Below are 14,847 nucleotides of genomic sequence, written 5' to 3' on the forward strand. Positions count from 1 at the left end.
TTCTAAACAAGGATATATGATCTTCAAAAATGTGTACATATGTGGACCTGTTGATGTTTGTGAATGTGCTGTAATAGCCAGTATTGGTCACAAAGAGGCACTCTAGATCCATCAGACCTATGACATGAACCCTTACTGTATTTGACATCTACTGATCTGTTTCCTGAGTGCTATTTTCACATGACTTGAGGTGACAAAGAATATAATGCACAGTTTGATTTGACCAGTTTTTTATAGCCCTACTATACTAAAATGCTAACATTTTGCAGATCATGTTATTATGATTTGGACTGACATTTGAATTTATGCACAACTTTGAATAGCATTTGCTATTAGGAGAGTTGTAGGATGTGAGAAAAAGTGAAAATATCCTGTGGCCCTGATTGATTCTAACAAGGTGCTAATAGAATGTTAAATGCATTCACACATTTGCAGAATATATACAGTCTTTAGCCCTAAATAGTGTCAAACAGGAAGAATCATATGAGTAGGAAACCAACCCTACCACAGCCAAACAGACACACGCCCACTCATCTGACTTCTCCAAGTGACTGATTTAGACTTTATCTTAGACAGGAAGTAAGACTGACAATGTACCTAAGGTCAGTCCGTCATTGCCTCTCATAGTCATTTAAACAGTTTAAAAGCAAACGGGAATCAAGGGAACCTATAGAGAGCGAGTTGGGGAAAGAGAAGCAAGACAAAGGCCAGCTGAAGAACCATGGAGGAGGACATCAGGAGGAAAGGGATGCTTTATTTTCATCAGCAACGCTTCGGCAAGGTGAGGCTCAATGTCCTTCTCAGAGCTTTATGAGTAGTGTGATTATTTTTATAAGTTAAACTAAAGAAATTAATGCATTTTCACACTCTTGCATGGATGTGAATTCAGCATATATCAGCGGACTGACAACGGCAAACATGAGAAATGTGGCCGCTGTACTGGCCTTTAGTATAAATGCACATAAAGCAAATAACACACACACACACACACACACACACACACATAAAAGAATGCTGAAAAATATGTACTGTGATTTACACAGAACTATGAAGCAGCACAACTCTTTTCAATATTGACAAACAGAAATGTTGTTTTATATTGCATTATTATCTATGAATAATAATGTTACATTATTATACATTATAAATGTTAAAAGATGCTAAATTTTTTTAAAAGTTATTCTGAGACCAATTCTGCTCCAGGTGTGTGTTCACGGTGTGTGTGTGGTGTGTGTGTGAGTGTGTGTTCACTACTGTGTGTGTGCAATTGGATGGGTTAAATGCAGAGCACAAATTCTGAGTATGGGTCACCACTTGGCCACACGTCACATCCTTTCCTTTCATTCCAAAAATATGAGTGTGATTTACATTGTGTACATTATGTAACTGATTTTAGTACATTTATATATTACATTATTATTATTAATATTACATACACAATTATAAATCCACTAAAGTTACTTACATAATGCAATTCACATTTATGATATATATATATATATATATATATACATATAACAAGTTAGCTAAAAACGTTATCTACAATTAATCAAAAAGTAGTTAGAATACATTACCTAAAATGAGAAATTTAGTAATCAAGATAACATTTTCACCATGCAGCCTAATTTGTAATCAGTATCAGGAACAGATTACAATTTGAAAGTACATTAGCCTACTAACTTTTGGCAATCAGTAGCACATCCATATATTTGTTGTCTGTTGTTTCAACATTTAAGACCTTAATTTTTAATTAAATGTTTTGCTTAAAAGTGTCTTTGTGCTTTTTCTTTTTTTTTTTAAATACTGCTTGGTTTGATATTTGTCATGTAATACAATAACGTGTGACTTTAAAGTATTGAAGTATTTCAGACTGTGATGTGCGTGTGTGCTCTTCAGAGATGGAGGAAGGTGTGGTGCGTGCTGGTGGCGCAGAGCAGACGCAGCGTGTCACGGCTGGAGGTGTACGAGCACAAATACTCCTCCATCAAACAGGGCTCCAGCAAACGCAAGCCCGACTACAAACAGGTGATCCGACTGCGAGAGTGCATCCAAATATCAGAAAGAGAGATAGCCGACTGCCCCAAAGACTGCGCCGCCTTTTATCTGGAGACCTCAGACAAACTTTACGTGTTCGCTGCCCAGCATTCAGAGGTGAAGGGCTGGATCAAGAGTCTGTGCGAGCAGGCGTTCCCTGTAGGTTCAATCACATCTTATCACAGCGCGTAAAGATGATGAGCGTTTTGCTAATTGCTCATAATGCATAATGGACACGTTCAGGTACAGATGCCACTCTTTAAAACCATTTAATGCTTTTCAGGACTCCAACGCTGAACAAAGCTTACAGAGAGAGAGCAGCATCTATTCTGAACCTGAGAGCAGTTCCCACGCCAGTGAAATGCAGGAAAACTCACTTTATGACACAGCAGAGAGCGGTAAGGCACTTAATGTCAGGCTGATAACCTAAATAGAGCCTATAAATTATTATAAAATCAAGTTCCTTACAATTAATCTACCTTTACTATTGTGAATTGGGTTGCACAAGCATTACTGTAACCCTGAAATACTGCAAACCCAAGGCTAAACTTGCTCTTTCATCATTAAATCAGTTGAACTTTCTCATGCAATAAGAATAATAAATGGTAGATAATAATACATAAATGGTATAGTCTATAGCCTATATATATATATATATATATATATATATATATATATATAGTTTTTTAAACTTGGAGTTGCTTTCAGTACACGTATATATCTATTTTAATACATTTTCTGTACTATTTATTTATTTAAATCAAATTAAAACTGTAATACATGGTGACCATGTGTTATTATTTTTCATATTTTATGTATTTAGAGAGAATTAAAAAAAGTAGTAGGCTATCCATCCATCCATATATATATATATATATATATATATATATATATATATATATATATATAACAAAGCTTACAAATAGAGTAAGAGTGTGTGTATATATATATATATATATATATATATATATATATGTATATATGTATATATATATATATATGTATATATGTATATATATATATATATGTATATATATATATATATATATATATGTATATATATATATATATATGTATATATATATGTATATATATATATGTATATATATATATATATGTATATATATATGTATATATATATATATATATACACCCACTGGCCACTTTATTAGGTATACCTTGCTAGTACCGGGTTGGACCCCCTTTTGCCTTCAGAACTGCCTTAATTCTTCGTGGCATAGATTCAACAAGGTGTTAGAAACATTCCTCAGAGATGTTGGTCCATATTGACATGATAGCATCACGCAGTTGCTGCAGATTTGTCGGCTGCACATCCATGATGCGAATCTGCCGTTCCACCACATCCCAAAGGTGCTCTATTGGATTGAGATCTGGTGACTGTGGAGGCCATTTGAGTAAAGTGAACTCATTGTCATGTTCAAGAAACCAGAGATTATTTGAGCTTTGTGACATGGTGCATTATCCTGCTGGAAGTAGCCATCAGAAGATGGGTACACTGTAGTCATAAAGGGATGGACAGGGTCAGCAACAATACACAGGTAGGCTGTGGCATTTAAACGACGCTCAATTGGTACTAAGGGGCCCAAAGTGTACCAAGAAAATATCCCCCACACCATTACACCACCACCACCAGCCTGAACGTGTTGTGCGTTCAGAGATGGTATTCTGCATACCTTGGTTGTAACGAATGGTTATTTGAGTTACTGTTGCCTTTCTATCATCTATAACCAATTTTCTATATAACAATTTTCACTATAACTCTGACCTCTGACATCAACACAGCTGCCGCTCGCTGGATATTTTCTCTTTTTCGGACCATTCTCTGTAAACCCTAGAGATGGTTGTGCGTGAAAATCCCAGTAGATCAGCAGTTTTTGAAATTCCCCTTTCTTCCCCATTCTGATGCTCGGTTTGAACTTCAGCAAGTCGTCTTCACCACATCCAGATGCCTAAATGCATTGAGTTGCTGCCATGTGATTGGCTGATTAGCAATTTGTGTTACCAAGCAATTGAACAGGTGTACCTAATAAAGTGGCCGGTCTATCTATCTATCTATCTATCTATCTATCTATCTATCTATCTATCTATCTATCTATCTATCTATCTATCTATCTATCTATCTATCTATCTATCTATCTATCTATCTATCTATCTATCTATCTATCTATCTATCTATCTATCTAAATACATAGATAACAATAATAATATAGCACATTTTATATATATATATATATATATATATATATATATATATATATGTATATATTATCACAACAATTACCTTTTATTCTAATATTTTTTATATCAGGTAACACTTTAATGCATTGCACCCTAACATGTAACATTAGTGATATTGGAGGGACAGAGAGGAGAGAGAGATGCTATTTTAGTTTGTCCTATTGCAAGGACGAACAGCCTCTTTTTCAAGTGAAACCTCAGGCTTGAGTCAAATTGCCCATTTGGGCCACAGGTGGCCAACCTTGATTCCATTAAAGGACAGGAAAGAGGGGACACTGTTTTCAGGTGAATGTATAGAGAGAGCTCATTCAGGAGAGACGCCAAATGAAACGAAGCACAGGTATGCAAGCTGTCCTCAAATTCACCCGAGGCCACTTCTTATTGACTTCCTGCTTCTTCCTTTTCCTCTAGTTCAAGATTTCTATTGGTCCTTGTGCATTATTGACAACAGAGCACTTCTTTCGTAGCGCTCGCTAAGGCAAGCGTCACTACCACTACTACTAAGTTTTTAGTGCACAACATAGTGTCATAATATTTAGTAATCAGAATGTCATTAATACCATTTTCAAATGAATGAACAAACAACCAGCTACCAAAACACCAATAACAACTTAAAAAACACTTAGCAATGACCTAGAAACCACCCACAATGTGGTTGTTACTTTTGCACAGGCAAGCACCTCTCTCATTTTAATCAGAAAATGGATACTTTTTTTTTTCTTTAAATGATGTTGTTCAAAATTTCAGAATTGGATGTGACTGTCTGATATCATATCTGACTTCATTTTGGGCCAGAGGAGCAGCCAGACAAAAAATAGCTCTAACTTCCGTTTTATCACTTTGGGGTGACAGCTCTCAGACTGTCAGAAGGACTTCGTCTGGGTTCCGTTGTGCAAGTTTTTAGAGCAGCACATGCAGACAGACAAAGTGACACAAAGGAGAGGAGAGTGAGTGAGAGAGAGAGAGAGAGAGAGAGAGAGGCAGCGAGGAGGATGAAACTTGTCTGACTTTAAATCAGTACTTCATAAACTTCAAGATGTTTCTATTCTCGTCTGAAGAGGGGTGACGCATCACATCCTCATTTTGCTGTATTCCATGTCATGACAACCGTTCTTTAGATATTGACTTCCCCATTGACAAACAAGAACCAAAAAATACATTAAAACATATATATTACAAAAATGTATAATTTCATAGTTAAAATTTGGGTTTGGTAAGATTTCTTAATGTTTTCAGAAAGAAAGAAATCTTTTATGTTCACCAAGGCTGAATTTATTTATTTAATAAAAATAAAAATAGTAATATTGTGAAATATTATTACAATTTGAAATAATTGTTTATATCTTAAACTGTAATTTATTACTGTGACGCAAAGCTGAATTTTCAGCAGCCATTCAGTGTCACTATCTATCTATCTATCTATCTATCTATCTATCTATCTATCTATCTATCTATCTATCTATCTATCTATCTATCTATCTATCTATCTATCTATCTATCTATCTATCTATCTATTTTTTTTAACATTATAAATGCATTTTCTGTCACTTTTGATCAATTTAACATCCTTTTTGAACAAAAGTACTAAATTCTAAAATTAAAATCTTTCTGACCTCAAAGCTTTAATATTATGATGGGTGCAGAACAAGTTATAAAAAGTATATAGAAATTACTTTTAATCTAATTTGTGTAAAAGCAATCCAAAATATTGAGTCAAGAAAGATATGTTGGAAGGGAAAATTCAACTATCACTAAAAAAATGGTATTGCTTCAAATAATGTAATTACACTAAAAATGCAAGGTCATGTAAGATGCATTGCATTGTGCAATACAGTATCCACACACAGTTGCATGCCACACATTTACCATATTCCCTTCATATACTTTACATACTATATATGGCAAAAATAATAAGAGTAGTATATGCTATTCTGAACATAATCTCAATTTCCTGTGTCCTTGGTTAAGGACTGAGCAAATATAGCTTTTAATTATAAGCAAATGGCTAGACTTGGCAGAACATGAAGTGATTATGCTCATCACCCTTCTCTTAACTGTCTCTTAATGTCCCTTATATTTCATTTTCTCCAATGTACATTTCACAAAATGGCTATTATTAATATAAAACGTACAAATTAAGAGATCTTTGTAAAAGATCTCAATCTAGTTGTCAAGCTGACCTGAAATACTTCACAGTCTAGCTGCCAGTCTCTTCAATTCCAAGTGCTGGTAAGTTTAAAGATGCTAGAGGTCAGAGAGATGGCTTGCAGCAGTTTAGGGATAATTTGATTGCAACCACCCCCTGATAGATTTGATTGGATGAGCAAGAATGTTTCAAGTCGCTAGGTTGTGGGTGCTGTATGATGTTTTGTATAGAAGATCGACATCAAAGACAAAAACTGGGAGCAGTTGGAAACTAACCGTTCAAATCGTCTCCATGAGGGAGTGAAATGCTGGGAATCAGAGAGGCAAACAGGCAGATGAGGCGTTTTCTCCATTTGTCTTCATGTTTACATTTAAACAGCACCAATGATTAATCTGACTGGTCTTTGAATGTTTCCAAGTGTTTGTGTGACTGGTTTTGAAGACCGGATGATTCAGATTATGAAGTTTTTTGTGTTTTTGAAAGAAGTCTCTTATGCTCACTAAAGCTGGATTTATTTGATAAAAATACAGTAAAAACAGTAATATTCTGAAATATTATTACAATTTAAAATAACAGTTTTCTATTTTAATATATTTTAAATGATAATTTATTCCCTTGATGGCAATTTTCAGCATCAGTGTCACGTGATCCTTAAATCATTCTAAAATGCTGATTTCAAGAAATATTCTTATTAAAAAATCTTATTATTATCAATCTTGAAAACAGTTGTGCTGATTTGATTTGGGGTAAGAAAGAAAGAAATTAACATTACAATAATAATAAATACTATTTCTTAACCATCGAATCAGCTTATTAGCATGATTTCTGAAGGATCATGTGACACTGAAGACTAGAGAGTAATGATGCTGAAAATGCAGCTTTGCATTACAGGAATAAATTTCATTTTAAAATATATTCAAATAAAAACATTTTGTTTATATCATAATAATATTTCACTATATTACTGTATTTTAATCAGATAAATGCAGTCTAGTTTAACACAAGAGAAATCAATAAGAACGATAATATAAATGATAGAATAAATAAATAACAAATTATAAATGCAAAAAAATATTATATTATTTGTATTTTAAACAGTGACTCTCAAATATAAATAAAAGATGAACATTTCATAGCTTCCATTTTGTGTCACCTTGAAAACGCAACACATTGCATTTTGGGATACAGTTTTTTGGGATAACATGCACTCTGTCCACACATTTTAGGCAAATGTAGTATTTTATCTGAGAGCTCCATGCATACATGCACCCTACCATATTGCAATAGTAATAGTATGGTAGTACACTATTCTAACATAGCAAAACTGGCAACAGGAAGACAGATTTTTTAAAGATGGATTTTGGGTCAGCAACTCAAGTATTGTAGTTCCTGTTGTTATTTTTAGCCAATAGATGCTCAGTGTGAACACCCATGGGCCAGATAGGAAGGAAGTGGTATTTTTTTTTCTCTGATCTATAGTTTGAGAGTCAAGACAGTATCAGCGTCTCACAGTTGGGATTGCATTTATCATGCCTTTCTTTCCGAGAAGCGTCTCGCTGCAGCCTACAAGATCCAGGGGGTGTGGTTGGATCCAGATCCAACTCTTCCCACTTTACATATACTTAAACCTACCCATCTCCACCCCCTGATCCCTAAACCCACCCCATCTACACCCCTAAACCTACCCATCTCCACCCCCTGATCCCTAAACCCACCCCATCTCCAACCCTAAACCTACCAAACTCCACCCCCTAGATGTGGATCCAACCACACCCCCTGGATGTTGTGGACTGCAGCGAGCCCTACTTGTTCTTTCCCAAGAAGTCCCCGACTCATCTTCTGAGTCCGCTGTGCAGTACCTGAATCTTATTTATGCAGGTGCTGCAGTTTAACATTGAGGTGAACTTCACACTGGTCTTGCTCTGCTCTCTAATAGTACAGACAGTGCTGCTGTGGTTTGACCGCACCTTTGATACGGCTGTGGGTTTAAAGCTTAGAACAAGAACAGACAACCAATTAGTGGCAGAAATGGTTTTGATCATGCATTGTTTGAAATTAGCAAACAGATGACACTTAGGAAATGTAAAAATAAATATACATATGCGCAATTACGCTGACGCACAAAATTCATAGCTAATTCATGTATCGTCTCTTGTGATCTGCGCAATACGCTGATGAATCGGGGTCGTTAAGACTCTTTTTAATCAGTGACCCGACAATCAGAGGCTGATTAACACTCGCCAGATCTCATCAGACACCCTTGAAATCAAGATGGGCACCGGGAGTCAATTTACTGTTAATGAGCACATAAAAGTAATTGTCAAGTCCTTCTTTGCACCAAAGCACGAATCAAATGAGGAAAACATGATAACAATGGAATTTTGCATGAATTGTTCCCAAAATGACAACTTGGACATGTAAACAAAATTTCTTGACAATGGATCTATTAAAATCAAGGCCGTTTAAGTGAATGATGGTAGCGAACAAGAATGAGACAACAGCTCTGTTTCTGAACCTAGTTCACTGCTTACACACTTAAATGTGATTGAACTTCATAAGTGATTGATTCTCATTGTATGAGCGACTTGGCTCATGATGAACTGTTTAGTGTTAGCATGTTGCTAAGCTAATAACAAATATTGAGCAAAATAGTTTCAGTTAGACTATATTTTATTCATATGTTTAGGTGCCATTTTGGATAAGTTTTGTCCGTGAAAAAAGGCATTATTTGATTGACTTTAAAAAGGACGTGGTCACCCTAAATTTGGCCAAAATTAAGTATCTTTTCTTCTGGAACCTTTGCCAAGAATGCAGCTATGAGTTCTTAAAAAACTGTCTATGTAAGCAGCTCACTAGGTTTTCAAACAGAGCCAATGGATGGATTTAGTTTTGGTGTGTTCAAGTCCTCCTGGAAAGTTTGTATTTCCACAAAATAAAAACCTAAAAAAAACCAGCAAGGTTTTTCCACCTCATAAAATAGTATATATTTTCTCATGAAATTGTGTTGAAGGTGCTGAAAACAATGTTATTGTTTATAATTTTATTGTAAATGAACTGATAAAATGACACTGATTAAAAATGATTCTGTGAAGTAAATACATCCAAATGTAATTTCTACATGAAAATGTTAGTTCAAGCAATAATAATAATAATAAAAAAACAAGCAAACAAACAAAAATAGTCATTTCTATTACTATACAGAGAGGTGTTATTAAAATATCAAATGAAATATCCAGCTAAACTGCAGCATTTGTCTAGTGAGTCATCCTTTGTTAACAGAATCGTGCTTCACACATGTGCCATCTGTATCTCCAGATAGCATGAACTGCGCACGTCTGCGTGCAACATTCTCCCCGAGCAGTGCTGCAAACGAGAGCGAACAGGAAAAACAAGTACATTTGACATTCACGGTCACGGGTGAGGCCTCATAGGGCAACAAGCCAACAGTCTAAGAGCTTGTTTCATCCTGGAGGATGTAGAGCGAGGAGGAAGAGGCTCAGAACATGACAGCTGTGAACATCAACTGAAGGAACAAAGGCTGAACTTAGACAGGGCTGCCTTCTCTGGCTTCTTCTTGCTCCTGTGGACATCCAATTTTGAATTTCAAAGCTATCTCTAGAGGAAAAGCAATAGGTTGTGTTCCCTGCTGACTTCGGGTGCAAGTCTAAGTTTCAGTGACTTAAAAGAAGACAAAAAAAAGGGATTCCGCTATATTGTCCATGTACTCTTACAGAAAGCTGAAATTGTTGTAGGAGTTAATGCAAATAGTAATTTACTCTCCCTTTGTTTCAAACTCATATGACTTGCTTGGAAATGTTTAGCAGAATGTTCACAATGCTTTTTTTCAAGTAATTAAATTAGATGGTGATTTACAGTGCAACCATCAATAAGAACCCCCCAAGTAGGACAAATGACTAATTTGCTATTCAACCCACATTTTCCTTTCATTCTGTTTTTAATGTGTCACAATTAGTCACATGACATGCAGAAACCAAATGCGTTAGGCATAAATTATGTCAAACCACATTTAAATGAACGTTTTTTTATATGAATACAAGATTGCATTGTTTTAGGGGCTGTTTACGTTGCACTAGGCAAGATATTCACTTTTTTTTCTGATTTCATTTTGTGCTAATGCAAGTTTCTTTTGTCTTGCAGTTCGAGAGTTTCTGGTCATAGCAGTGGGCACAGAGGCTGCCGATCGGTGCAGTCTGTACGGGGAATATATCCTCACTCCGCTGTCGGACTGCTTACTCCTGAAGGACGTTAAAACTAAGAAAGTGCTATTCAAATGGCCGTACTGTTACATCAGGAAGTTTGGACAAGACATGGTAAGCTAGGACTTTTTTAGTCCAATCTATTTAAAATACATTAATAAATATACAAGGGTGCATTCAATTGATCAAAAGTTAAAAACATGCAAACAATGTTACAAAAGAGTTTTATTTATTTGTATTATTTCTGTTCATCTTATTCATAACAATTTTACTGTTTTTATAATATAAATGAAGCCTTGGTGAGCAGCTTATATATGTGTATATGTGTGCAAGTGTATAAGGCAAAAAATGTATTGATATTTTAAGACTGTAAAATACACCCCCCCCCACACACACACACACATATATATATATATATATATATATATATATATATATATATATATATATATATATATATATATCCTTTTCTTTATCTGTAGGTTAAATATTCATGTACTTTTTCTCCACTCGTTAGTGTTGTCATCTTGCAGGTGTGAAGTTTCCTCATTTAAACGCATTGAGTTTCATTTGCATGGCTTTTCTCACGGGAAACAAACAGCCTGTCTTTATCATCGCTCGAGTGATTGTGGACAAACATCTATGCTCTGAAAATAGATTTCATAACTTTCCCTTCTCTTTTCTTTCCCTCAGCTGTCTTTTTCTTTTGAGGCTGGTCGCAGATGCGAGTCTGGCGAGGGGAATTTTGAGTTTTCAACTCATCAGTGTGAAAGACTGTTCAACATTGTCAGCACATTCATCCAGAATCTACACAGACCTTCCACAGCAAAGCCAACCAGCCCTGACCATGTAGAACAAAGTCTAGCTCAAGAAGCCACGGATGAAACATACGACTACACCATAGATAGTCAAGCGTCTGATTTTTTACCTGAGGGGAAAATGCAGAAAGCATCAAAAATGCTCAAACCCTCTTGGAGGAGCTTCTCTTTGAATGCAATTGAGCCACAAAGTGAAAGTCAAGTGACGAGCATCGACACCGACCTCGACAATCAGGAACCCATCTACGCCAGAGTGTCAAAAGCTCAGCAAAAAGCCACTTCCCCTACAGACCCTCAAATGCACTGGCAAAACCTGAGAAAAGCTCTCCAGCAGTCTGCATCTTTCCGAGACTCTTTCAAGACCGACGCTGACATTTCACAGCCATCTGATTTCGATATCCCCTGGGAAGAGGGTGCGCATGAAGAGACGGAGGCTGCAGAAGGTTCGACTGACTTGTTGGGCGACTCCATCCAACAATTAGCAATTAATGACACATTACAGGACATCAGTGCAGAAGCAATTTATGTAGATCCACAGGACTTCCAAGCCAGAGCTGAGTGGGTTGTCAGAGGTGTGTACGCTGAACCGGAGGAGGTCACCAAGGCTAATGAAAGAGCTCATGATGGGGCAGACCACCTAGCTGAGCATGACTTCTTCTACAGCCCTAACGTGGATGGTACGCAGGCCATGGCTGCCCCCTCCAACCCTGTTCAAAGTTCAGATGAGTTGTTCTCAACTTATGACAACTTCAGTTTGAAGGGAAGGCGCATGTAATATAGCATGCTCATTCCACAATCATAAATTAGGGGGGAAATTATTAATAATTGTGTCTGTTGAAAGCAACATTTATTTGTATATGCTAATGTCACATTAAAATTTACAGTTGGACACACACACACACGCACACACACACACAAATATAGATTTAAATTGTACTGTACTGCACTGCATTAAATTATAGAAATAATAATACAGAAATATCCAAATTGGAATATGAATTTAAAGTGTATTGTACTGTATTACAAAATGTAACTATAATTACAAAATAGATTCTAAAATATAAATATAATATATCTAAATAACAATTTTACAATATAAATGTAATCATTATTTATATTTTATAATACAGTACAATATAAAATATGTAGAGTATATACTAATTGGTTTTTAAATTTATAATATATAGAATTACACAATATATATTATTATATTTTGTTTTATAAATTTACAGTATAAATGTTATATTATTTATATTTTTAATACAGTAATGTGTGTGAATATAATATAATAAAATGAGTGCTGCCTAACAATTTATTGTGATTAATCGCATCCAAAATAAAAGATTTTGTTTACATAATGTGTGTACTGTGTATATTTATTATGTATATATAAATACACACACACACACATACACACATGCACATATATATTTAAGAAAAATATGTTATATTTGTACATTAAATATATTTATATATAATCTAAATTATATAAATATAAATATATACATGGAAATATTTTCAAAATATACATTGTTTGAGTGTATATTTATATATTAGTGCTGTCAAATGATTAATCACATCACATCCATTTATGTTTACATCATAAATATATACAGTACACAGGAAGTATTTACTTTCAGGTAAATATTTTCAAAATATATGCTGTATGTGTGTGTATTTATATATACATAATAAATATACACAATACACACACATATATGATGTTAACAAAACTTCTATTTTGGATGCGATTAATCATTTGACAGCACTAAATATTATATAATATAATATTTTCTTCTTTTCCACTTCTAACTATTAACTAATTTCAAACTTTCTAACTTTTGATTTGTAGGTATTGTACAATGTAGCAAAGTTAGCATTCTTTAGGAAAACTATTATAAAGTTTTAATAAGAAAATCTTTTTTTTACTCCGTGTCCTTTGGTTGGCTATGAGTTTGGATGGGGTTCCCTGGGTCTAGAGCAGCTGAAACCCCTGGTTTAGTGAATTCGCTATGCTCTTTCCTTGATGAAAACAACAATACCTCTCCTGCCATTTCATGTATCATGTTTTCCATTCCAGCGCCTCTTCCAGGAAATCTTTGATTGCTAGCTGGAGAAATGATCATGAAATCTGCTTGCCTGTAATGGAACAGTAATAATTACATTTGGTGGTATACGGTTTTGACTGGAGGGGGCTCTTTCTCTTGCAGACTGATTTAATTAACTGTGCCAAGGGACCTGCGGCTTGAAGCTGATTGGGATCCCGACCTGCCTGAGAATGAAGATGTCACAGCACCCCATTCATCTGCTGGCTGTCACTCTCTCCGCTAAGATGGACGCCTGCTGTAACGGACCAGTAGTGTGCAGTTTGGAGAGCCTTAATTGTTTTCATTTTAAACTATTGAAAAAGCGTATGTGTTCATTTAATCAACGTATGGTTACTAAAATGAATCGTAAAAAGTAGTAATCATCCATTACTAAATAATTGACTGTATTATAGTCATTCAGAAACAATCAACTTCTCTGATAGGGGTCATTGATATGTATTTATATGCATTCGTCAGTGAATTAAACTATTTAATTAAAAATGATTCTTCATGTATTATTCTATACACCCACTGTAAAGTTTTTTCTCTGTGAGCTCTGGTTAGGGATGACAGCTTCAAATACTTGTTTGCTGCTCAACGGTGACTTTTTATAGTTCCCCTTTTTACAATTAATTTGTTTGACAGAAACTTTCCTTATTAAGCTTATACCTGAGTTCTTCTGTGTTCTAAATCATCAAATCTTTTGACAGTTTGATAATCTCTGTTCAGTTTTTGAAAAATATTAGTTGTTTTCATGCCTTTTGCAAGATGTTGCACTATTTGATGCTTTTCATCTTCAGAAAGATCTGTCTTCCTCTCCATATGCATGAGAACGGTGACTTTCTTCATAATGTGGAACCTCTTTAAGTAAGTTTTCCATTTACCTAAGAAGACATGGCAAACTATTGAACAAAGCTGTTTCGGACTGATAAAACATATGAGAAATAAAACAAATAAACACTTTATATGAAAAAAATAAATCTGATTTTTTTCCCTAGTGATACCGATGTCACTTGCATAATCATCTGAAACAAAGTGTATATAAAAATTATATAATGATTAATTATTATTTATTTATACATACATATATAATTAAAATGGTTAATTACAGTTCAAATTAAAAATAGAGATATATTCATTGTTATAATATAATATAATATATAACTTCCTAAAATAACATTTATATTTCTATATTTATCAATTCAACTTAATAAACAAAAACAGACAGACAGACATATATATATATATATATATATATATATATATATATATATATATATATATAT

General features: G+C 34.6%; 1 protein-coding gene across 3 annotated transcripts; it reads left to right on the top strand.

Moving 5' to 3' along the window:
* The first annotated feature begins 565 nt into the window (after positions 1 to 565).
* On the top strand, positions 566 to 14,530 carry LOC306864467 (docking protein 2-like). 3 transcript variants are annotated; one of them, XM_079408491.1, is made up of 6 exons: positions 566 to 781; positions 1,897 to 2,193; positions 2,318 to 2,432; positions 10,598 to 10,770; positions 11,350 to 12,151; positions 13,685 to 14,530. In XM_079408491.1, exons 1-6 carry the CDS (start codon positions 722 to 724, stop codon positions 13,687 to 13,689), a joined length of 1,452 nt encoding a protein of 483 aa, XP_079264617.1. In that variant the 5' UTR covers positions 566 to 721; the 3' UTR covers positions 13,690 to 14,530. The 3 variants fall into 3 exon arrangements, with proteins under 3 accessions (XP_079264617.1, XP_079264616.1, XP_079264618.1); XM_079408490.1 differs by lacking the exon at positions 13,685 to 14,530 and having other exon boundaries at positions 11,350 to 12,381; XM_079408492.1 differs by lacking the exon at positions 13,685 to 14,530 and having other exon boundaries at positions 588 to 781; positions 1,897 to 2,025; positions 11,350 to 12,381.
* Positions 14,531 to 14,847: the final 317 nt, after the last annotated feature.

The sequence above is a fragment of the Barbus barbus genome, assembly GCF_936440315.1.
Source record: "Barbus barbus genome assembly, chromosome: 45".
NCBI classification, from domain to species: Eukaryota; Metazoa; Chordata; class Actinopteri; order Cypriniformes; family Cyprinidae; genus Barbus; species Barbus barbus.

Bases quoted from the DNA above. Each gene is read 5' to 3' on its own strand.
- LOC306864467 (XM_079408490.1), top strand. From the start codon at position 722: ATGGAGGAGGACATCAGGAGGAAAGGGATGCTTTATTTTCATCAGCAA. The intron at 782-1,896 runs GTGAGGCTCAAT...TGTGCTCTTCAG, and splicing joins ATCAGCAACGCTTCGGCAAG to AGATGGAGGAAGGTGTGGTG. The intron at 10,771-11,349 runs GTAAGCTAGGAC...TCTTTCCCTCAG, and splicing joins GGAAGTTTGGACAAGACATG to CTGTCTTTTTCTTTTGAGGC.